This window comes from Meleagris gallopavo, chromosome 17 (assembly GCF_905368555.1).
Source record: "Meleagris gallopavo chromosome 17, MGAL_WU_HG_1.1, whole genome shotgun sequence".
Classification (NCBI taxonomy): Eukaryota; Metazoa; Chordata; class Aves; order Galliformes; family Phasianidae; genus Meleagris; species Meleagris gallopavo.
The window spans coordinates 11,259,519-11,282,865 of record NC_139420.1 but is presented as its reverse complement, the minus strand read 5'-3'; the positions used below and the strand labels follow the sequence as shown (position 1 = coordinate 11,282,865).

Here is a 23,347-nt window from a genome sequence, read left to right as displayed (position 1 = left end):
CTCCTGCCCACTTTGCTGTGGGAACAGAGATAACGCAATCCATCCTGCACACGCTCCCTCCCCAGCTCCATAAATATATTAAATGTGTGCAGAGGTATTTTCCCTCTTGCATTTCCTCCTTATACATTGTATTGTAAGCTCTTCTGTGCTCTGTGCCTGTACAAATGCCAAGCCCACAGGCAGCGCTGGGAGACGACACCACAACAGCCAGGTTAGCAGCCCATCAAGCTAAAAGTTCTCTGCTCTGTGCCAGCATCAGCAACTCCTTCACACCAGTAATTAACATTTGGGGAGAGATGATGCTGCCCATGGGATTTGAATGCTCAATTGCAAGCAAAAACCCATGGGGCGTGAACATTGCGACTCATCCCACAGATACCAAGCAGTGAATTTGCAGTTGTTGCACCTGTTTTTGCCTGATCCTGCATTTCTAAATGTAGGTTTTTGTCAAGCATGAGGGAAACATCCTTTCAGCACAGGGCTGCATCCCTCCTGGTACATTTGGACACTCATCTGTATGAGCACAAAGAACAAAGATATACAAGGCTGCTGAGTCTACCAGAGGTTAGCACCTTCTTGGTGCCTTGGTCTTATCTTGACCTTCAAGACCCCAAATACAAACTCTCAGCTTCTCCTTTTGAACTTTGAGACCTCAGAGCATCATCAGCTCCAAAGGGACCTGAGCAACCCTGATCCAAGATCAAAGGAGACCCAAAGGTAATTCTAGGGGAAAAAGTCACCATGTTGTGATTTCCCAGTTCAAATTCTAATTCTCAAGATGACCATCTCACCGAGGTCACTCTGATCTTCCCACACAGGAAGACGAAAGCATGGTAAGTCCTGCTTTGTGTCCTGCCAGCTGCTGCTCACACGTGCAATGGGTTGGAGCTCCATTCCTGCCAACCCAGCACAAGCCCAGGTCCCCCAGGTGCCAACTATGGGCTTTCCTTCTGTGATTTCCATTTCAAACAGCATAAAATAAATCCCCATCCCTGATGGTGCTCAAGGTCAGGTTGGATGGGGAAATGCAGGAGGAACCCAACCTCCTGGCCCCCATCCCGCCCAAGAGAGGCCACGTGGAGGTGACATGGAACCAATGAGTTTCACCAGCTCTGTTTTAGTCATGGGTGTCTGAGCACCTTGAGTCAGAGCCTAGGCTCTCATTGTCCCCAGTTCTGTGCGATATCTGCAGAGGGTGGACACATCTGGTACCTGGCAGGTTGAACTGCTTCTGCTGGCGTGGGCACTGCGGGGATGGGTGCAGCGGGGACGGCGGCGTGGCGCTGGGTGGCAGCGGCGGGGCTGGTGAGGATGGTGTGGAGGAGGTGGTGGAGGAGGGATTGCTGCTGGAATCCGGCTGGTAGGGCACTGGGATGTGGTCCTGGGGAGAGAAGAGGATGAGGGCAGTGCTGATGATGGCACCACAAGGTGCTGCCACACAGGAGACACCGAGGAACAAGTAGTAGTGACATGGTTCACCCCACTGCTAGTCTGAGAAGGTCTAGAGGACAACTGGAGCCCCAGCCTGTCTTTTTCCCTGTATATGTACTCAGAATTTGCACCAAGGTTACTCCTTCCTTGCCAGCCCCTCTGTGCTGTGCACCCAGAGATGAGAGCACTCCAAATCCATAAAGCTGGGGACAAACATTCCTGCAGTTTGGTCCTTATGGGTGTAATGATCCTGGCAGCTTCTGCTGACCTCTGTAAGCCCAAATCCACTGTCCTAACTGGAGCACAGGCTGATTCCTGGCAGGTTTAAAGAATCAGGCAAGGCTATCCAGGCAGCACCTGGGTATCCCAAAGCACCTCGTGCAAGATGACCTTGCCCTCCATTAACTGATCCTGCTCAAGGCTGAGACAGCTGTGATGGGCACATGGAGATGGGGCAACCTGGGGCAAAACAGCAAGGAGGACTTGAAGGATCTGAGCATCTGAGAAGAAAACAGACAGTTTCCCATGCTACTTAATTTGGAGACACTCTGCAAGCTCTGATTTTCCATCTCCAGAAGCATACACCCATGGGAAGACCTGCCAGCCTCCCTGGTAGGTATTTTGTCCCAGCTGATGAGGCTTCTCAGGAATCCCACCCATACTCTGTATGGGCCATCCTGACACGCGCAGACAGCAACCTTGGCTTGGTTTAAACAAACACCAAATGCTAAAAACAATGTGATTCCTATGCTACGTGCAGAAAATGGGATATCTCTAGAGAAATACTTTTGGAAACATCAAAGAAAGGAGGGGTCCTGAGGCATGAAGCATGTAAGCCCTACCGGGAATGGGAATGTTGGGGTCACAGCCTCAGCAGAAGCATAGGAATCATTTACAGCTGCCACTGATGCAGGCGTTACTATCGATCCTCCTTAGTAATGCCCCGCTGCATCATCCTCTAAGCTGAGCACAGTTCATTGAATTTGCATATGCACATGTATATTAAGACATATATCTATATAGCTCGATGAGTGAACGAGTCTCATCTGTGGTTTTCAGAGCATAAAATATAGAGTGCATTATTACACTCTGGGTTAGAGCTAAGCTGAGGAAAGAGCTGACGCAGTGGCAGAAGGAACGCAGTGCTGATTGCCCTCCTTGCCCCAGCCCAGTGCTGAATCACTTCCCCAGTGCCCTCTAATAAAATAAAAGAGCATAATACCTACATGAAACAAATCACTGGAAGGACCTGCACTAAAAAGAGAAATGCCTCTGTGCTCCTGTTGGCTCCTGCAGCAGCTTTCAGCCTCCCCAGCTGCCCCCTAAGCTATTTGCACCACACCAGAGCCACAATAACAGCAAGGCAGATAATTACACCGAGGATCTCCTAACAGCTCAGGGTGTAAAGACAGCAACAGGCTCTAAATCTCATCTAATATAAACCCACACTGGTTTATTACGATTAATGTAGTGTAGAGAAAGGGAACCAGGTGCATTGCCAGGGCTGGCTTGGCTGGGTCAGGGACATGAGACTTAGGCAATAGCTCTGATCCCATGTGATTTTTGAGCCATTTAAAATAAATAAGGCTGGTAGACATAAAACACACAGAGTATCCCATAGAGGTGATGTGATGTGCCTGAAGACTCGCAGAGCCCCAGCAGATGCTACAGCAATGGGAAAACCCAAAGGACCCCTCCTGCTCCAAGCATAAGGCATGGGTTTTTTTTTTGCCTTTCGTTCATTCCTTCCTTTAAAAATGCCTTTCAACGCCCCTCTCCCACATGGGGTTTGAACTCCTTTAATGACCTTTGAGGTCCCCTCCAACCCAAGCCATTCTATGATTCTATGGCTTAGATGCCCTGGGTGGGTGATGAATGGACCCAGAGAAGTGGTGGCCAAAACCCCAACAAAAACACTCAGATTTTGGGGATGTGGAGCCTGATCCCCTCTTGGAGAGCACAGGAGGAGTCGATAGGGGAACAGAACCTCAGCAGCTACTGGGGGTCAGAGATGGGTCAGCACGCACTTACCTTGTTGAGCTTGTTGGTTTTGGGGAGTGTCTGGCTGACATGCAGGTCTGAATAACGCGGGGGCTTGCGCAGGGGGTTGTTGATGTCACAGGGCACCGACTCGGTCCGCACCAACCGTGCTGCAAGGAGAAGGGAACAGGGAATGGGGATGGAGAAGGATGGGGAAAAAAAGAGAGAGACCCAACGATGTAAAGAGGCGTTTGGAAAAGAGCAGCTGCCACCAAAGCCCAGTGTGAGCCATTTCCCACCCAATGCTACCATCCATCCTCCTCCTCGCAGTGGGCAGAGAGCCGGCTCAGAGCCTCCCGCTCGCAGCAGGGACCTTTCAGAAGCTTTGGGAGAGGGTTATTGCATTCATGTTGAACGTTGGCTGCAGGGACTACCCCGAAGGTGGGCAGCTCCAGTGCTCAGCCCAATTTTGGGGATTCGCCCACCTCCACGCCAAACTGCCTTGCAGGGTGCCACCAGCACAATGCATTTCCCCAATACTAAAATACTGAGCGTGCTTTGGGCGGTGTGTAACATGCTCATTAGCTCAAAATTAAATGCAGAAGTTGGAACTGGCACTGCAAATATTTCCCCTAGAGCGGTCTCAGCCCTTCATCCTCCACCATCAGAGCACCTGGCCAAAATCTGGAAGAAAAGAGGTGGGAAGGGTTCTCCAGCTGAATGTCTCCTTTTGGGCTTGCCAACATGCCCAAATTTCTGAATTTCTGAATTTCTCTGTATTTCCAAATTTCTGAATTTCCAAGCATCTCCAAATTTCTCTGTATTTCCAATGAGCTCTCGGGACAGGCAGCTCTGAAAGCATCATGAGAGCACCTGGAGGGGCACAGCCGGGACCCCCATGCACCGAGCGCCGCAGCAGGTCCGGTCCCACGCCCTGAGCTCTCCAAAGCAAAAGGCTGAAACCTGTTGGCACTTACCCCGTGCGGTGGGGAATCTGAAAAGAAAAGGTGGCAGGGGGAGGGTGGGTGGAAGCGGTTTGCAATGCAAATCTGCCTCGCCCCGCACGGCTCGTCTCCCTACAAGCGGAAAAGACGGTCGGTAAAATTTTCACAGAGCGCCCAAAGCGGTTTCGGGAGCCTCGAGATGGAGGGTCGGGCTCCCGAAGTCGCCCGGGGGCTTCTGAAAGTTTTACCTGGCGAGAGCATCCCGGGAGGCAGAAGCAGAAGAAAGGCCCTTACCTCCGCGGTGGATGATCAGCAGATGGCACGGAGGGGCCTCTTTGGTGCATTTGTTGTGGCACTTGAGCCTACAGCGGAGACAGAGAGAGAGCCATAAGGGATGGGGATGGATGCGGCCTCCAGGGCATCACTGCATGCCTGGGGACCTCGGGGACACAACGGTCCCATGGGTGACCAGCTCCGCACGGTCCCAAAGTGATATTTCTAATGTTGAACTGAAATAATGTGGGTATTTGTAGGCATTGTGGTGAACATTTTGTAGAGTTAGAGCCCAGGAGGGCTGCACCCTGGGGCTGCGCATAGAGCAACGGCAGCTCCCACGCCTCAAAACGTTCCTGTTTGTTCCCAATTAGGGATGGAAAGAGTCCGCTGGATGGGGAGAGCCAGGGGAAAAGGGGGAAAAAAGATAACAGGATTCAAAAACCATCCGCAAAGGAGGAAAAACGGCAGCAGCTACAAGTCAATGAGCTGGGTAATGAAAATTCAGGAACCTCGCATGTTGGCTTTTATTGCAAAGCCATTCCTTAAGGGAAAGGCAGAGATTAATTTGGTATTTGAGGCTTGAGGGCTTTTTTTTTTTTTCTTTTTTTTTTTTTTTTTTTGCTCTATTTGTTTGAGTCGCCACTCTGTTACGGGTAGGGGAAAGTAGCACTGGGCTGGGTGCTACACAAAAGTCAGCAAATAGAAATCCTTTCTAAAAGCATGGGATGTGTTTGCTCTTTTCTAAGCAAATGCGGGAAGCAGGAGCAGGGCACATCCTGACCATTCTCCAGCCCTTATACAGAAGGAAAGGGTGAAAGTTTCCCAAAGAAATGAGGCGATGCATGCAGGTGGCATTCAGCGCTCAAGGGAAAAATAAGCAAAAGAGTCACCACTTTAAAAAAAAAAAAAAAACAAAACCAGAATTTTACTATTATTTCTTCCAGAAAACCCTCACCACCACCACCCAGACCCAAGCAATAATTCTGCATTCCCTACCCCAATTCCAACCCCCGTTTGCTAACTCATCAGCATTTAATCAGCGGCCCCAGCGATCGTTATCGCTTGATAGCCCTGCTAACTCAGTTACCAGCAGACAATCAGCAAATTCCCAGCACTGATCCCTAGCAAGGCAATTGGGCTCCAGCAGCAGTTTCACTAAGTGCTGATTCCTGCTCGATACCGCCCGGGGATGGGCAGCCCTGCATTTAAATGGCATTAGTGAGCGCCTCGCTATCTTTGTCCATCTCTTGCTGACTTTATGGGCTTCTCCACCACGGTCCCACTTCTTTGTTGTGGGTTTGGATGGGTTGCCACACGTTCGCTGGTAAACAGAAGACTTTTGTGCCTCAGAGCTCTGCTCAGCCCCATGCTGGGTGTTTTCCCACTCAGTCTGGGGAGATGCTGACCCCCTCCCATCTCCAAACCCTGCCCCTTTCCACCACTGCAGCATTCACCATCCCGGAGCTGCAACCCACAGAGCTTCGTACTTGCAGTTTTTGCACTTTAAGCCAAACAACATTCCTTTCCCACAGACGGTGCAGGTCTGGGACATCCAGTACTTGGTGGAGAACCTGCAGAAAAAAGGCAGAGAATGGTTCCTACAGCACGAACATTCAGATGTGTGCCGAGCCATGATTTACCCTTTGCTGTACACAGAAAAATGCAGAGGCACCTCTCTAAAGATGCCAGAGCACATCCCTGGGTCTCCCTTTGGGTTATGCAGAGCCTGCTACAAAGGACATCAAAGTGGGCACCAAGGAGGACGACCTGCAGCTTCCAACCTTTGCCCACCTGATGCTCTGTACATGGTTCTGAAATACCACCCCCCCCAGACCCAGCACTCAGCCTCCAGCCTACACCAAGGTTATTTCAGCTCTACACCCTCCTGCAAGACAGGCAATAAACTGGAAATAGGAAATTTGCTGAAGGTTGGAAAGGTCATGGCCAACGCATAGCTTTTATTGATAGCAGCTCAAGCCTTATCTGACCCAAATCTGAGCTGAAATGACACTTCAGTGGGCTGCTGGCACAATGCAGCCAAGCAGGAGAAAGGGGGAACTTTTTGCTCTGGTGTTGTGCAATGGGAGGACACAGAGATGCCCATTACATCCAACACGCTGTGCTGAGGCTGCTGCAGGTCCCAGGGGAGCAGGGATGAGACAGGGATAGCTCTGGCGTCCCCACTGGTTGCCCCCATCCTGCATACCTGTGCTTTATGGAGTTGCCCAGGTCTCGGCGGGGGATCTGTGGGGACCAGCGAGGCACTGACAGCGTATCTATAGAGGGCAAGATGGGGAAATTACTGGGATTAATGCAGGAGAAAGCTGGAGGTGCAGAGGCACCAAAATATGAGGTTTTGCCAAACTTAGAGATAACCTGGAAGGCTCCTTTTTCTTTTCCCCCCCCCAGAAAAAGACCCATTGAGCTTTGAGTGTGGGGAAGTGGGCTCCTACCACTCCAGCAGCCTTGGGTCAGGGAGCGAGGCAGGAGATGCAGCAATCTTTGAAGAAAGGGAAAATGAAGCACAAATGGCACTGGCATCATTTATTAATAAGACATCACGCCTCTCACTTGCATTTCTGGCTGAACAAAAAAAGCTGAGCATCAGCCGCTTGGAAGCCAAGTGAACTCTTATCCAAACAGACAATCAAACAAGGAAAGCAGCCTCTGTGTACTTCAGCAGGGGGAAAGAGAGGAGAAAGGGCAGCGGGACCTCGGGTGGGTAAGAGAGGGGAGATGTGGGGTTGGGCTTCTAACAGCTGCAGTTCCAGCATCGGCTGGGCACGGGCAAATCCCTTGCTAAACACACGGCAGTGTGATCCCCGCCAGCAGCTGTTTGCTCTCAGATCCCACTTTAATATAGCAGGCAGCAGCACACTGTAATTGTGCTCGGGCTGAAGGTTACATTTCCATGCCCACACCCTTCACTGTGCTCCATAAAGGATCTCCAAATCACCCCACATCACTCCTTCCTTGGCTTTTCCAGCCCTGGGGCACAGTTAGCAATTAAGATGTTTGAGGACTACAAAGTCAATTAAGATAATTGCTGCCCCTGTAGCCCATTTTACACCACTGCCTATTGTATTTTTATTACCATTTCCAATATTTTTGACTCGTGTCTCTCAGCACCACATCTCCATGGGGCGGATGCATTTTGGGGATGAATCTCAAAGCAGTCTATCCCCTAAGTGCCATTTTCCCACATGTAAATCACATGACACAAATAAAATCCACCCCCCTCCCCCCATCAGTCCCAATCAAACAAGCCAGAACAGCTCCTCTCCCAAATTCAATTACCAGCTCTGCTTTAAGCAGCCACAATTTATTTGTACCAACTTTCAGCTGGTCCCAATTAAATCCAGCCATCCCAGGAAGGGGGAGACAGAAAGATGGCCGAGGCTTTTAATTACCTTCTAAATGTACTCATTGCAAAATTTATTAAAGTGTATTGGGGGGGGGGGAGTTAACTTTGAACAAAAATGAGGTCTGCATGCTTCATGGTTAATTATCTCCATTACAGGGGATGAAGCATGCAGAGCAGTGTGCCCAACAATAGCACTGCTGCCTGCAGGAGGGGAGCAGCACCCAGTACAGCCCCAAGGATTCAGGAGCTTTGTAAGTTAATTGGTGATTCTCTCCTTTCACCTGTTGTAGCAATTGGATGCATCAGTACAATGGGAAAGGCATTACAACAAAGGTGAGATGACAGAAGGACCGGTGTGATAGGAAGGTGCTACAAGGGAAGGAAAGAAGATTGCTCATGCATATCAGAAGATTCCAGATTAACAGGGGAAAGCTCCACCAAGGAAAGATCTCCAGAAAGAGCTCCTTCCCCAGTGGCAGTCAGCCCTCAAATGAGGTCTAAGAGGGATGCAGCCAGGCTCCATCCCTTCCTATCACACAGCTGAATTGCCTTCACCTGTGCTCCCAGGGCTGACCTGGTCCTTTCCCCAGGTGCTCAATCAGTGCTTCAGGCCGGAACTCAGCAGTTCCCATACACCTGTCATACATACCTGTGAGAAACAGGTATTCCTTTTGTCTCAGGTGTGATTAATTGAGGGCTGTGCCCAAGCAGAAAGTGGGGATGCTTTTGATAGATGCAAATTCTCCCATCCAAACCCCAAAGTCACCAGGATGAGAGGTCATCAGAAGATAAAAGCTTGTGGCCACTGTGGGAGCAAAGGATACAGGCCATTGCTGCAACAGAAAGGCCACTGTGAGGTTGGATCCCGTGCAGGTTTGGCATTGTCTGTGCTGCACCTCATTCATACCAAGGGGACTTTGTTTCCCCAGTGAGAGAAGAAGGCAGGAAAAACTGAGTAGTGAAACCACCCCCTTCCAGAACCCTAAAAACTGGCCCCATGCTGGCTGCACATCCACCTCCATGAAGCATCGTCAGTCCTGCAGCCAGGCTGCTGGTACCCAGTGTGGCAGTCCTGCACCCAAAGCACCCAAAACAACCATGTTACCCCCTGCCTCTCACAAACGGGCATGGCACGATTCATCTGAAGTCAACAGCCCACGCCTGACGGCTATCAGATGTGCCTAGAGACAGAGTAGGGGAAGGTGACAGCCGTGTCCGGCACGGCAGTGACAGCGGACAAGGGGAGAGGAGCCCCTGTCACCTCACAGCAGTGACAAGCACTGCTGATGGTTCCTTGAGTGGCACTCGTGCGCGTCACAGGTGACGGGGCTGCGATGCTACTGAGTGCTGATGGGGCCGTGACGCCCTCCTGGCCCCTGTTGGCTGTGGGAGGAGGATGCTGGAGCACCGCACTGCATGGATAAGGACAGGCAGAGATCCCGGATTTCATCTGTTTGGGGTTTCCAGCCCCAAAGGAGGCAGATGGGGAGGGATGGGCTTGGGGCTCAGCTCACCCTCACCAAATGCGCTGGGAGCATCATCTGTGGGTAGGTGCACAGAATATTTTTGCATAATTCAGGCTAAAAAAGGCATCCAACATGCCTTCTTCTTTAGTGTACACAGGACTGAAACATGCCACATCCCTCGGGTTCATATGGACTTGTGTCACACCAGAGCATGGGGATGTCCCTGCATTGTCCCTGTTGGGGGTGGAAGGATGTTCCACAACCCTGCGGGCTGAAACAAAACCTCAGTTCAGCAGCAGCAGCTGAGGCAACCAAGGCAGAACTATTCCCAGAGCATTTCTGGTTAAAAAAAAAGCAAAAGTCACTTCATAATAACAGCAGTTCCTCTTTGCAGCATGACAATCCTATTTATATGGCCAAAACGTCATGTTTGGTCAGTTAATTGACTTAAATGCTGGAATTGTGATCTTTCTTCCCATTGGGAGCATTGCAGGGCCAATCAGTCTTGCACAGAAAAAGTTGTGTTCTCAGGCTCAGCGCAGCCAAGATAGGAAACCCTACAAGAGCAAGACTTTGTCTGGCCACTGCACATAGCTCCACATACCAAGGGATGCTGCATGGCTCCTGTCATGCCACAGGCCACAGAAAGATCTTTCTGTGCTGTGGGAAGGCATTTAGCAAGGTCCTTGCACACGGAGGCTTCACACGTTGCTTCAGTTTGCAGAGGACAGACTGCATGTTTTTCCCTCCTGATACTTGTGGGTCACTGATTTCAAATGAACTGGGTTGCATTGGATTCTCATTTTCTTCTGCAGGATTGGACACAGCTGGAAGGAGAGCAGTGAGGACAGATGCTGCACATCAAGAGCCACATCCAAATGTCCTCAATGTCCCCCTGCCCACCACACCAAGGGAGGGAGCAGATACTTCTTTATTTCCATCCCCACCCCTGCAGCATCACCAGCAATGGGTCAGGATCATGATAGTTCCCTGCTTGTGGGCTCTCACCTGCTGCTCTCCCTTCTTTTACCTTCAGCATAATCTCACTGTCCTAAAGATTCTGGAAACGTTCAGAATAATTGCATCTGCAAGCAACTCTAGCAAATCTAACCCTGGGGAGAACACCCTTTGGAGGGGCACATGGACACAGGGGCCATCTCTGGGGACAGACCCTCAGGAAGGTTCTCAAGCCTGAGTGTGAATGTTGCCAAGCAAGCATTCTTCTGTTCTTCAATGCGTCTGAGGCCAAGCTACAATTCAAGGGCATCCCAAAAGTTATTTCTTTCTCTCTATTATTTGTTTTCTAAAAAAGTCAATTCAGATCTGAATTCCTAGGCATCCTGGCCCTGTTGGAAGGGAGTTTCACCCCTCTGCTGAGATTTGTAAGAGGAAAGGGTCTTTCTGCAGTGCCAGCCTCTCCTTCATGTTCCAGCTGCAAATTCATTGCAATTATGGAAAATCCACTGTTTACAAACAAAAAGGAAGCATCCAACCCCACACCTGGGACCGGGAACAGTTCAGTCAGGAGTATGGTTCTGTTGTGAGCAATCAGATGAGAAGGTGAAAGGAAATCCTCAGGAGACAGCTGCCTGTAATCTGAGAGACTGAGGCCCCGTAGGGCTGCTCCGGGCACCTCCACCCAACAGCGACAGCACTGCTTTGTTCTAATGCTTAGATAACAAGATCAACGCCAGTATTTATTACATCAGGCATGGAAGTGGTATTTTTCCCACTGGGTTTTTAAAACTATGCTCTTTGGAAAAGGAATACTGAAAGGAATACTGTGGAGAAGTTGGCTGTTGAGCTATATCTGTGGCTCAAGGGTAGGGACAGGGACTCCTTGGGGACTGGGACAGGTTGGTGCACTGACTTTGGAGAAATTAAATTAAATTATGGAAAACCCAATCACACTAAAGACAAACAGGAAAACCCAGTGCCCCATGAGATGCTGAGAGTGATGTGCAGTCCCAAAGCATGCCTGGAGCTTCCCACAGGGCTCGTAAGTCTCCATCCCAGTGCCATGATCTTTCCACCTGAAGCAGGGAAAGCAGGCTGCCCTGGAGCCATTTACTCCTCCCCACACATAACCATGTTTCTGCACGGCTTGCAATCAGTCATCTTCACTCCACAACATAGCAAGCCCTGGTTTCAAGCCCCAATAAACCGCAGTTCTCCATCACCCTGCTGCAGCGCCAGCACCACGGCCAGCACCACGGCCAGCACCACGGCCAGCACCCGGCTGCTGCCTACAAGATGCACCCATAGCACCGAAATCCATGGGGTGGGAGCACAGCATACCTGCTTTGAGGTTTTGTCCCACCACCCTTCTCACCAACATCACCCCAGCCTGCTATCCGGGGGCTGCTCTGCCCCATCCACATCACACACAGAGTTGGGGCACAAGGGAAACCCAGGACACTGCTTGAAGTCAACACAAAGGTTCAGAAACAATGCAGAAACATGACAGAACCAGGAAAAATATGATTATTTTTGCCTTGTGCTTATTTTTTGCCTTGCATCCTATTTGCCTGCAGCGTGCTCGGTGCCCAGGACCAACAGACACATTGATGCTCTCCACAAGGAATGAGCACCGTGGCTGAAGCTAAAACCTCTCAACAGGGATCAACCTCTCTCCATGGCTCACGTCAAGCTCCAAAAATGAACATCCGCATCAACAAAGCAAGTTGAAGGGCTGAGAGGAGTGAAATGAGAGGAGACACCTCTCCAGCAGCGCCAGTCATTTGCTACTCCATCACTTCTCATTGTATCGCCTTCCTGCTCTGCCACATTGCATCAGGTTATCACACCATGGGATGTAATCCAATGCTGATGCATGAGGAAGCCTAATGCAACCAGACACAGCCACGGTTTGCAGAGAACGGGCTTTAGTTCTCGGTTTCTGGTCCACTACCCAGAGCTGCAAGTGGAGCTCAGGCAGCGCTGCAGAGGAAAGAGCGATGCAAAAATACCCTCGCTGCAGGCAAATCTGCTGGCCATGCCAGCTAGCGTCAGGTAGCTGGACATCTCCCTATAAATAGCATTGCTGCTCCTGGAGCTGCTGCCAGCTCCCACCTCCCACTGTGCCCAGCACCAAGGAAGTGGGAGCAAGAGGACACTAGATGTGTCCTCAGACCAAATGGCAGCTGATAAGGGTGAAGGAGGGGAGTGAGAAAGAAATGGAGCTGGGTGGTCTTTAAGGTCCCTTCCAACCCGAATCGTTCTGTGATTCCATGAAATTGCAAGGTCTTTGAAATTTCCCACATACAAGATCCTGTATGCATGCACCCAGTGTGAGATATAGGGCAAAGAGAAAAGCCACCATTGCTGGGGGCTGAGCATCACATCTCATTGCTAACATCTTCCAATCCTACAGAATGAACTGAGGTATACCAAAAAACAAGGGCTGTGACCAGCTGCTGAGCTCCACCTCCATGGGTTTGCATCGGGCTTGGCATCAGCAGGTGCTCAACCCCAACACCCAACACAGGCACCCAACCTCAACACCCAACTCCAACACTCAACTCAAGCACCCAAACCCAACGCCCAACCCCAGCATCCATGCACAGAGGCAAAGCAATGGCTGCAACCACAAAGGAGCCCTTGAAAATCCCTCTCAAGCAGCAAAAGGTAGCACAGGGAAAGCACAGGGATTTTCCAAATCAAAATAGCCAAGCTCCTGCCCCTATCTTGACACCAGCAATATTGCAATACCATCGTCAATCCAATTGCTTTTGCATGGCTCAACAATTATTACAAGTCTTTTGGCACATATACAGACACACATATTCAGGTTTGCAGCCCTGGTGCCCCCTCGTCCCCCCCTGCTGCGACTCACTTGCAGAGAAGGTGGCTTCAGTGTGGACAGGAGGTGTGGAGGGCAGGAACGGAGGGTACCCCACAAAGAAGGACCTCAGGGAGCGCTCAGAGAGCAGTGGTGAGCGCTGTGCAGGGATGTTCTCACAGCTGCCCACACTGTTGTGGATCTTGAGGTTGAGGGGCTTGTTCTTCTTCTTTGTTCTGGGAGAGGAAGGAGGAGAGAGGAGTGAGGAGTGAGGAAGTCTGGGGGCTTCCCCCACCATGCAACCAAGAAGCAATTCTCACAGAGGGGGACGCTGTGCTGCCCCAAAAGTCTGTGGGATAATTGGACCCACAGCACTGTGAGGAGTTTCAATCCCTCCCTGCCATCAACAAAAAAAAAGGTAATGTGTGTGAAATATTAAGGAAAACATTGCATTCAAGAGCTCCGCCATCCACAAAACCCAGCTGCAAAGGGTCAGTTGGTCCAAAACCACTGTCAGCCCCCACTCTGCTCATCCATGTCCCTGAAAACCATCCCTGTCAACACAAGGATGTGTCAGACATCAGTGACCTGAAGGCACAAATTACAAGGATGGGACAGAATAGAAATAGAGATGGGATACAATAGGATAAGGATACAAATAGGGATGGGATGGGTTGGGACAGGATAGAATGGAAGAGGAGAGGAGAGGAGAGGAGAGGAGAGGAGAGGAGAGGAGAGGAGAGGAGAGGAGAGGAGAGGAGAGGAGAGGAGAGGAGAGGAGAGAGAGGAGAGGAGAGGAGAGGAGAGGAGAGGAGAGGAGAGGAGAGGAGAGGAGAGGAGAGGAGAGGAGAGGAGAGGAGAGGAGAGGACACCCCAAATTGGAAGGGACCCACAGGGATCAAACAGGCAGACAGGACTATGTAAAAACTAAACCATACATTTCAGATTTCCCACTCCAGCCTGCCCGCATGGATTGGTGATCCAATAACACATGAATCTTCAAAAGCCTTTCCACGAGACCCCAGGGATTTTTGCTGTGCTGTTTGGGGAAAAAAAGGTCTGCTGTGCCCCAAATCAGACACTGGGAAAGGCAGCTCAGCCCTTTCAGTGGATTTGGGACAGAAACTTCCTTTTGAGCAATAGCCGTATTATCAAGAAAGACTCCTGGGTGTGGATAGGGGATGTCCTGCATGCCTAACATCACAGCGCCAACGGTGAGCCAACGGTACGGTTAGCATCGATGTGCAGTCAAATTACAGCCTTTTCTTCAATCCACTGCGTTTGTTTCCTGGCTATATTGTTATAATCCTAATTAGACTGAAAGCAACGTGGGAGTGGAATGAATTGTGGCACCTCTGCAGCAGCAGCTGGGTGAATCCAGCTGCAGCCCAGCAGGGAAACCCACAGCATCTGGCCCCAGAGCCCAACCAAGCACCTTTCAACGTTGTGCAATGCCACGATGCACTGTGCAATGCCAAGAAATGCTGTGCAATGGCATGTTGTGCTGTGCAGTGCCAAGAAATGTTGTGCAACACCATGCTGTGCTGTTCAGTGCCAGGAAATGCCACACCATGTCATGCTGCACCATGCCACGTTGCACCGTGCAATGGCACGCCATGCCATGTAATGCTGTAGAGGGGCATAAAACCCTGCATCGCTCTCTAGAAACTTTCCCCCTCTCCTTCCCCTGCTCACCAGCCACAGCCCCCAAGCACCCACATGCTTTTCCACCCGCTCCAGGTCTTGCTCTGCCCTTGCTCCAGCAGCACTGACCGGAGCACCCGGGCATCTGGCCCTGCCAATTGGTAGGAAATGAGCACTCTGCACTTGCCAGCCCGCGTTAGCATATGAAAATTAACCCACCCTCTAATAAGCTAATTGTTTCCTTGCACAGGAAAAGCCGCTGCTGCCTTTAGGGTCCCTGTAATAACTTTACTGAGAGCACAGGGCAGGCAATTGCCTGCAGCAATGCAGTGCACGGCAGCCCCATTGTTGATGCCAGTCATGCCTTGCGCCCATCCCAACCCTAAAACCCCATCCTTTTAAGCAAATGCACAAACCAACAGGTTGAGGGAAAGTTCAATGGCCCCCAGAGCCTGTCTGACCCCTGCTCCCCACCCTGACCCCTTCATCCCCTCCCAACCCCTGCACCCCAACCCAACCCACCTTCCCATGCACAACCCATGGCACAACCACCAGGTTTCTGCTGAAGCCCCCGGTGCAGCTCCCCCCAGCCCATCCCAAAGCATTTCCTGCAGCACTGTGATTAACCACTAATCTCATTTTTTTTCCACCCATAAATCAGTTCCAGACCAAATATTTACCGAGAGCATCATTTCCTCACCAAGCAGAGCTGGTGACAGCTTTCGTTATTAGGAAGGATGAGTGATTTCGGAAAGAGAGAGATTTTTCTCTCTCTCTCCCTGTTTCTTCAGAAAAAAATAATAATAATAAAAATTAATAATAATAATAAACATGCAACAAAGCCCTGACACTGCCACCCAACTGGAGAGGGTCAGCACTGGTCCTGTTCTCCATCTTAAAAGAGGGGATGGGGAGGAGAGACTTGCTGCTCCTGAGGAGGGGATGGGATGCTGCTGCTGGAGCATCCTCCTGCAGAAATGTTCATGGGGACGGGTGTCCCCTGGGGAGCTGACAGCTTGACAGACAGACAGACAGACCGACCTTTGCAGGCTGGAGGCAGCGTGCTGAGGATACGGAGCAGCTCCCTTCTGGCTGCTGCTTGTTTACCATAAACTCCACTCCCTGCGACAGCAGAAGCCAGGACACTGCTCCATGCAGCATGGGGCAAGGAGCTTAACAGCAATCCAACCCCAAAGGAGGGGGCACAGAGCCCCACAGACAGCTGCATGGGGACACTGCCCCAGGGCCTCACTGGGGCTAACCAGGATTCTGTGAGAGTGGGGTGCAGGATGTAGGCTGCCTTTGGGGTTGATGCATCTAGAGGTGTGCTAACCCAGCCCCACCTGCAACCCCACGTGGGGGGAAGGGAAGGTAACCCCTATAAGAACCCTATAAGGTGGTGGTGTGGAGAAGGCATGGCGGCATGACGGGCAGTGCTGCAAGAGTTCTGCAGAGCCCGGTGAGGGCTATTTAGATGGCAGCGATAGTGTCCAACGTCACAGTGTGGGGAGCAGCGTCCTGCAGTCACAGCTGAGTGACCACTGAAATGAGCCTTGACCTGCGCTGTGGAGCTTGTGATAGCCCACTTATTACATTTTTTTTTTTTCTAAGGCTTTCTGTAAAGCAAACAGAAGCACCAAGAGCACCCCCCTCCAGGCTCGAAGCTCAAAGCCCGTGAAACTTGAGAATACCAGAGTGACAGCGCTGCATCACACCCATGGGCTACACCACACCCATGGGCTGCACTGTCATGGGGACAGGAGCCCATTCCTCAAGCCAGTTCCAAACTGGGAGGAAAACCCCAAATCCAAACACCACACCAATTTCCTTTGCCAGTTCCTAGAATCATGAAATCATTAATGCTGGAGAAGACCTCTAGGATCCCCAAGTCCACCTCCGTGCCCACTGACCCTCGGTGCCACATCCCCACGGTTCCGGAACACCTCCAGAGATGGTGAACCCACCACGCCCCGGGCAGGCTGTGCCAATGTATCACCTCCATTTCTGACAAAAATTGCCTCCAAACCTTTGTTTCCCCCCTCACTGTACCCATTTATGCCACAGGCCGTATAGAGAATTACAGAATCATAGAATGGCCTGGGTTGAAAAGGACCACAGTGATCATCCAGTTCCAACCCCTTGCTGTGTGCAGGGTCGCCAACCAGCAGACCAGGCTGCCCAGAGCCACATCCTGCCTGGCCTTGAATGCCTCCAGGGATGGGGCATCCACAGCCTCCTTGGGCATGCGACCCCCTCCAGCTCAAACTCTGACCATAGCAGCACCAGGGCCACCAGCTATCCCTACCACCAGCACACAGAACAGCACACGTCCCCATCAGAGATGTCAATTCATGCAAGGTTTTGCTAAACAGATGATCATTTTCTAAAAGGGAAACATAAAAAGAGCGCGGCAGTGCGAGATGCTCCATGCAAATCCCTTCAGGTGTTAAACCACTCCAAGGGCCCATCCTTACCTGCTATGCAAAAGCACTCAAAAGCTCATCAGAAAGAAATAGAGGGTTTCAGGCAATGGTGACAAACAGGAGCAGACAGCGACGGCACTCGGCGGTGCTGACAAGTGTGCGTGGGGCTGGGGATGGGATCTGTGCATCCCAACAAAGGGAGCATCAGTGCACACCCATGGGAAGGGAATACTCAGTGTGTGATGTACACCACTCACCACCCCTCCTGCTTCCTTGTAGATGGATACCTATGGCCAACCCAACAAGGGGCAGGAATGGAGCTGCTCACCCCACAGTTCCCCGTGCCCCGATGCCAAATAAAACCTGCATAGGTGGATAAACAAGCAGGCTGAGTACTTGCTCTGCAGGCATGTGTTGCCATCCTACTGCCGTCATTATCTTAATAGAAAGATTAAAAAGAGGCAATTTGCAGAAGCAGGTGATGTTCCCCTGCACCTGCCTGCACCGCGCTGGGTGTTATTCACCGCTCCGCTCCTCTCCAGCACACTCCAATTATCAATGCCGGCGCTGCTTTTAAAGGAAGGGAAGCAGGGTGAAACATTAAAAAAAAAAATAGAAATCATCAACATTTCGGTCAGCTCTCTGCAAAGGATTAAAGACTGCGGCCGTCTGGGTTGTGGCGGTCGGAACTCAGCCCTGAAGATTGATGGCCTTTTGACTGCCTTAACTGCGCGATATTCTGTATTAAATCAGTGCAAGGAGCTCTGCATGGCACACAGCCACCTCCTGCCCAGCAGAACGGATGGGGAATGGCTGTAAGAAGGGGGAAAGCCCACAGGTTTGAGCTTATGGTAAAAATTTCAGGAGGAAGCGCCCCTTCTGCTCCATTCCTGAAGGCTCACGCAAAGTGAGCTGCCTGAATACCCAAAACTGAGGCATGGGGCTGAGCGTAGGGACAGGCAGTGAGCTGCTGAGCAGAAAGGCTCCTTCTCACACAGCCAGCAGGAGCAACACTGCCTTGATATCTCAAAAATCAAACCCAAACTAGCAGATGTTACATTTATCCTCATTACAGCAAGAGGCAACCACAGCCCCCTGCCCTGAAAAGCAGGTTCCCATATCAAAGCCAACGGTGAAATATTGATCCAAGTGCCCATCCCCGCTTCCCCAGGCCGGCTGCGTTCTGAGGTTCAGCTCTCACTGATCTATTATTCTCTTTCTGGAGCACAAAGCAGAACTTTTTAGCGTGGCTGCGAATGACGGCGCCTGGAGGCTCTTTGAAGGGAGCTGCAGCCCTGTGTCATCCCCTGGGATGTGTGCTCTGCGGTGAGGGTGCTGCGGGGAGGAGGTGAGGAGCTAATTGCCTGGAGGTCCTGCTGCTCGTTAGGCACTTCTGCTTCCTTGATTTCCTCCTGACGTTCCTCTGAGGAGCGCACAAGGATGGCAAACGGCCTCAAGCAGGCGATGTGGGGAAAGGTGAGGATGGGGACAGGTGATGCAACCCCTGAATTGGTAAAAGAAATAGGTGGGGTGATAGGATTTGGGTTTTTCCTCCCAGCTTGGGGGTGGTTCAAAGAGGGATGCTGGCTCCGTTTCCCAGCATGGTCACCTCTGCACTAACCACCACTGAAAAGCACATGGTGAGCCCCAAGGGGACGGGCAGCTCACAACGGACATTTTCCGTCCCAAGGCAGGGCAGTGTGCTGCATGGCCTCATGCGTGCTCCCATTTTTTGAGGCAATTCCCCACAATTCACACCACCAGAGGGGAAGCACAGGCTGCACGTGCCTAGAAAGCCCTAGGCAGAGGTTCATTAAGCTAATTAGGGTGCTGCAAACCTTTCATCTCAGACAAGGCGATGGGAAGTTCTTCATGGGCTGCCCTGGGGTGCAATGAGCTGATGCACGCTGTGAGCATGGTGGGCTTGGGGAGATCTGTTCCAAAAGAGAAGTAGAGGAGAACTCAGAGCAAACTGTTTCTGGGGGGAACCTGAAATCCTCGTCAGCTCTGCTTCCTCCTTGTAACTATCCAGGAAGCCAGCAGAGCCCCTGGTCTGTGCATTGCCCACACCAGGATGACCCATTGTGAGGGGAAATGAGCTTGCCCATAACTTGGGGCACATAAAGAAGAGGCTGTGGGAGATGCTTCTCATCATCCCTGCAAAGCCACAGCTGGGAGAAAAGGAATAGATCAGAGAAGCTGTGAGTGCCCCAAGAGGGGATCAAGGCCAGGCTGGACGGGGCCCTGGGCAGCCTGATCTGGTGGGGGGCATGCAGCCCGTGGGGGCTGGAAATGGATTCTCTTTAAGGTCCCTCCCAACTCCAGCTGTTCTATGATTCCGTGATCAGCTCGAGCCTGACCTCCTGACTGATGCCCCAGCTCTGGGTGGGACATCTCCTGCAGCACTGTGCCCTTCTCCCACACCAACATCTCACCACAATGCCAGCAGTCAGAGCCCCACACCTCCCACCCCAACACCAATCCCCATCTAAATGCATCACCACGCTCGCAGCTCACTGAGTGGTGAGAGGCGGCTGGGCTCCTCGTTAAAGGACACGGTGAGAAGTTTCTCCTCCAAGCATGTGAAAGCTCCCCCTCCTCTTGATGTAGTGCCGCAGCAGTAATTAACATTAATGACATACCTAAGGAGAAGCAGAGCCCAGAGCAGAGGGATGATGGCAGCACAGAGCCAGCTCGGGACGGAGGTAACCCATCACTGTCAGGGCATGGTGTGTGAGCCGTGCTTTGAGAAGGCTGGAGGTGATCCAGAACCTGTGCACGGCTCCACTGACTCACCACCAAAGCACAGAAATTAATCAGGAGAGCTATTTGGAAAGAGGGATGCTGCTCGTTTGGCTCTCCCAGTCCCCACTCTGCAATGCTCTCCCTGCTGCACCTGGACTGGGATGGTCTCTGAGTTTTCAGGTGGCGTACAAGAGGGAAAACACAACACATAAGATACTGCCTAGGGACTGTGTACATTTTGGGAGAGTCACTGATGCTCATCCCCATCACCATGAGCCCTTGTGCATCGCCAAGGCTGGAAGAAGCAGTGCCAGACAAGAGCTGCCTCAATGCAGCCCATGTAGAACAGGAAATAATTGATCTGCTTGGTAAGAGCAGTGACTGGGATTGATATGAGGGGGAAACATCGTCATGGCAAGGCTGCAGGACAGCAGGATGAATGACCCACTGCTGAACTGGTTAACGAGGGCCAGCCTAACAGCGGGACAGTGGGTGGGAGCCCTCTGCTCTCAGTTTCCTGCCTGGGTGCCCCACCTCAGCCCACCCTACAAATGGCCATGGTTGAGCCAGCATGAATCCAGGCACACAGGGATCCTCTTTTTCCTGAGGGATACATGGCTAACACTGGGGCAACACAGCTGCTCCAGCTCCAGGATGAGTTTGCAGATGCTCAGCCAACAATCCTGAGCAACACCTTCTGAAAAGAGTGTGCTCACAGCACAGCACAGCTCTTTTGAGAGAAATAATCTCTCCTTGAAGAAATAATCACTCCCAGCAGGGCTGCCCAGGGCAGAGCCAGTGCTTGGGGAAGGCAAAGTGAAAGAGAAGAGCAAGGGACATAGGAGATGCACCATTCTCAGAGGGTTTCCTATTACACAAGATGGAGAAGCAACCACCCACAGTAGAGGTGCCAGATGTGAGCATTGGATAGGGCTAAGTGCTCATTTGAGTAGGAGAAGGTTAGAGCTGGAAATAGCACAAAGGCCAGGCAAAGAGCCACCATCCCAGGCAGCACCACCCAGATTGTGAAAAACAGCATTCAAACTCAACCTCAATGCCTACAGGGCAGCAAGGTGCCCATCCCCAGGTTGCCTTTCCCACCAGCACACCCAACCCCATCTGCACAAATGCCCTCAGTGCAATTCCCAACCTTGTTCCCCTTAAACCTCACCCCTCCACACACAAAGGCAGCCTTTGAACCATCCCAACTTTCGCTCCCCAGATAATGTCTTTTTTAAGACCTTCCACAGTCTGTTTGCTTTCTGAGGTTGCTTGTTGGGTTTGGTGTTTGGGGCTTTTTTTTGTTTGTTTTGTTTTCTTGCTGATGAATAATCATTAACTATCCGTGAAAGATGTAAATGGCCCGTGGAACTCATGAGGTATTAAATGGGCATTATATTATCAGCCACTCTAAATGTTTGGTTTCCGTTTCAAGACCAATCATGAGATGTTTATGGATTGTGGATTTATGGAAGCCAAGGGATCTTTCAAGGAGTAATGTTCCATGCCCCAGAGTTACGGTCAGCAGCTGGAGGCTGTAAGCTCCCAAAGTTTAACCCCTGCTGCAGAAAGCTTCAGCATACAGAACGGATTAAACCCTAGAAACAAGCTCCAAAGCAAAACGTGAGCAAATGCATCAGCTATCATAGAAAGGAAAGCAGCAGCCACATCGCTCATGGGGACAAGGCCGAGCCCAGGGTCTTGCTGTGGTCAGCCCATCCCCATTGGGGGCAGCCCCTGAGGTGGGTCCCAGCAGGTGGGGGTCTGCAAAGAGGCAGCGTGGGGTTACACCCACAGTAACGAGGAGGTTAATGTGCTGAAAGCAGGGTGTGCAGTCGGAAAAAACCATTTGGAGCCAAAAGCTCCATTTCAGTGATCCTCATGGCTGAGGTCAGGAGGAAAACTGCCTCCTGCAGAGAGCACAGAGGAGGGGGACGTCGTGAAAGTGGTGACATTAAGAGAAACCGCCCCAGAACGCACCCAGCCATAAAACGAGAATTAGCTGATAAGAGCCCAAGAAGGCTGTTCTCCATGGCAGGAAAAGCACCCAGGCTGCAGCACCGCTCCGTGTTCAGCTGCTGCAGGGCAGGGCGAAATGAAGCTGCCTCCTAAACGCAATAATTGTCATTCCCGAGCACTAATGGGATTAGGAAGCGGGATTTAGTGGTTGCCTCCTGAAAATCATTAAGTGCCATTAGAGAAAATTAACCTCCTCAGCACTCCCAGAAGCTCTGGGGAGGCTGGGTCTCGCAGCACCCCATCCTTCCATACCTCCCAGATGAGCACCCCACCGATGCCCTATCAACATTTGTTCCCTTTGCTCTGTTAACTGAGTTTAATCACCCCTTGGGCTGCAGCTGGTGGCCAGCGAAGGGGAATCATCCCAGCATCCGAGGCGGCACTGGGCAGAGGGACACGGGGAGGGATGGGGCTGTGATGGCAGCAGGGATGGGGCTGTGAGGCTGTGCTGATGTAAAAGCCCTCTCTGATGTTTACGAGCCCTCCTCGGCTCACACAAAGAAGTCACGGCAACCCGCTCCCTGCCTCACCCATCCCCGTGGGGAAGCAGCAGATGAAAGCTTTCGTGCTCAGTGCACATCTCCAGCCTCACCCTGAAGCCGTGTCACCAAGACCCGGGGTGTGCAATGATCAAATGATTCAGGGGAACCAAATGCAGCACTGGGGGCGGGGGGGGAGTGCAGTTTCCCAAGCGTCGCCTTGCAGGAACCCAAATCAAATCATTTCCCAAAGAGTTTCCCATTTACAGACAGAAATCCATCACTGCCCGTACGGGAGGAGGATGGCCGCCCTCACTGCTTGCACCGAGCGCGGCCACAGCTGCTGGGGTTGGGGGCTGTAGGGTCGCCATACGTTGCCACCCGACCTCAGCACGGAGCTGGAGGGTTTGGGAGTTGGTCCCTAAAAGGGCCCGAAGGAGCGGGCAGGGATAAGTCCGCTTCCCAGCACTGCAGCAGCCTCTGCCGGCACCGGGCTGCAGAGCAGGAGCAGCCGGAGCGCCGCGTTAACGCCGGGGATGCGAAGGCACCGGGAACGGCGATCGAGGAAGGTGTGGGAAATGTGCGTGCTGCAGCTGGAGGAGGACTTCGTTCCCTGTTTGTATCTCGTGGCCCGGCTGCACGTTGGGTCCCAGCCCTGCCTTGGTGAGGTGTTAAATAGGAGCACCCCAAAACTACATCCAGGCATAGCAGTACGGAATATCCCGAGCTGCAAGGGGTCCGTGGAGATCACCAAATCCAACCCTTGGTCCCAAAGAATCACGGAATCTCTAAGGT

At 51.7% G+C, this 23,347-nt stretch overlaps 1 protein-coding gene across 1 annotated transcript in view; it reads right to left on the bottom strand.

Annotated features, from left to right (window-relative positions):
* Positions 1 to 23,347, bottom strand: part of KSR2 (kinase suppressor of ras 2) — a 47,597-nt gene that overhangs the window by 16,166 nt on the left and 8,084 nt on the right. Inside the window, exons 5-11 of the mRNA XM_085238650.1 lie at positions 13,297 to 13,478; positions 6,838 to 6,907; positions 6,119 to 6,202; positions 4,650 to 4,717; positions 4,389 to 4,487; positions 3,463 to 3,581; positions 1,213 to 1,381 (exon numbers count right to left, since the gene is read on the bottom strand). Of these exons, the coding sequence (XP_085094776.1) occupies positions 1,213 to 1,381; positions 3,463 to 3,581; positions 4,389 to 4,487; positions 4,650 to 4,717; positions 6,119 to 6,202; positions 6,838 to 6,907; positions 13,297 to 13,478 (791 nt within the window). The remainder of the gene's footprint in view (positions 1 to 1,212; positions 1,382 to 3,462; positions 3,582 to 4,388; positions 4,488 to 4,649; positions 4,718 to 6,118; positions 6,203 to 6,837; positions 6,908 to 13,296; positions 13,479 to 23,347) is intronic.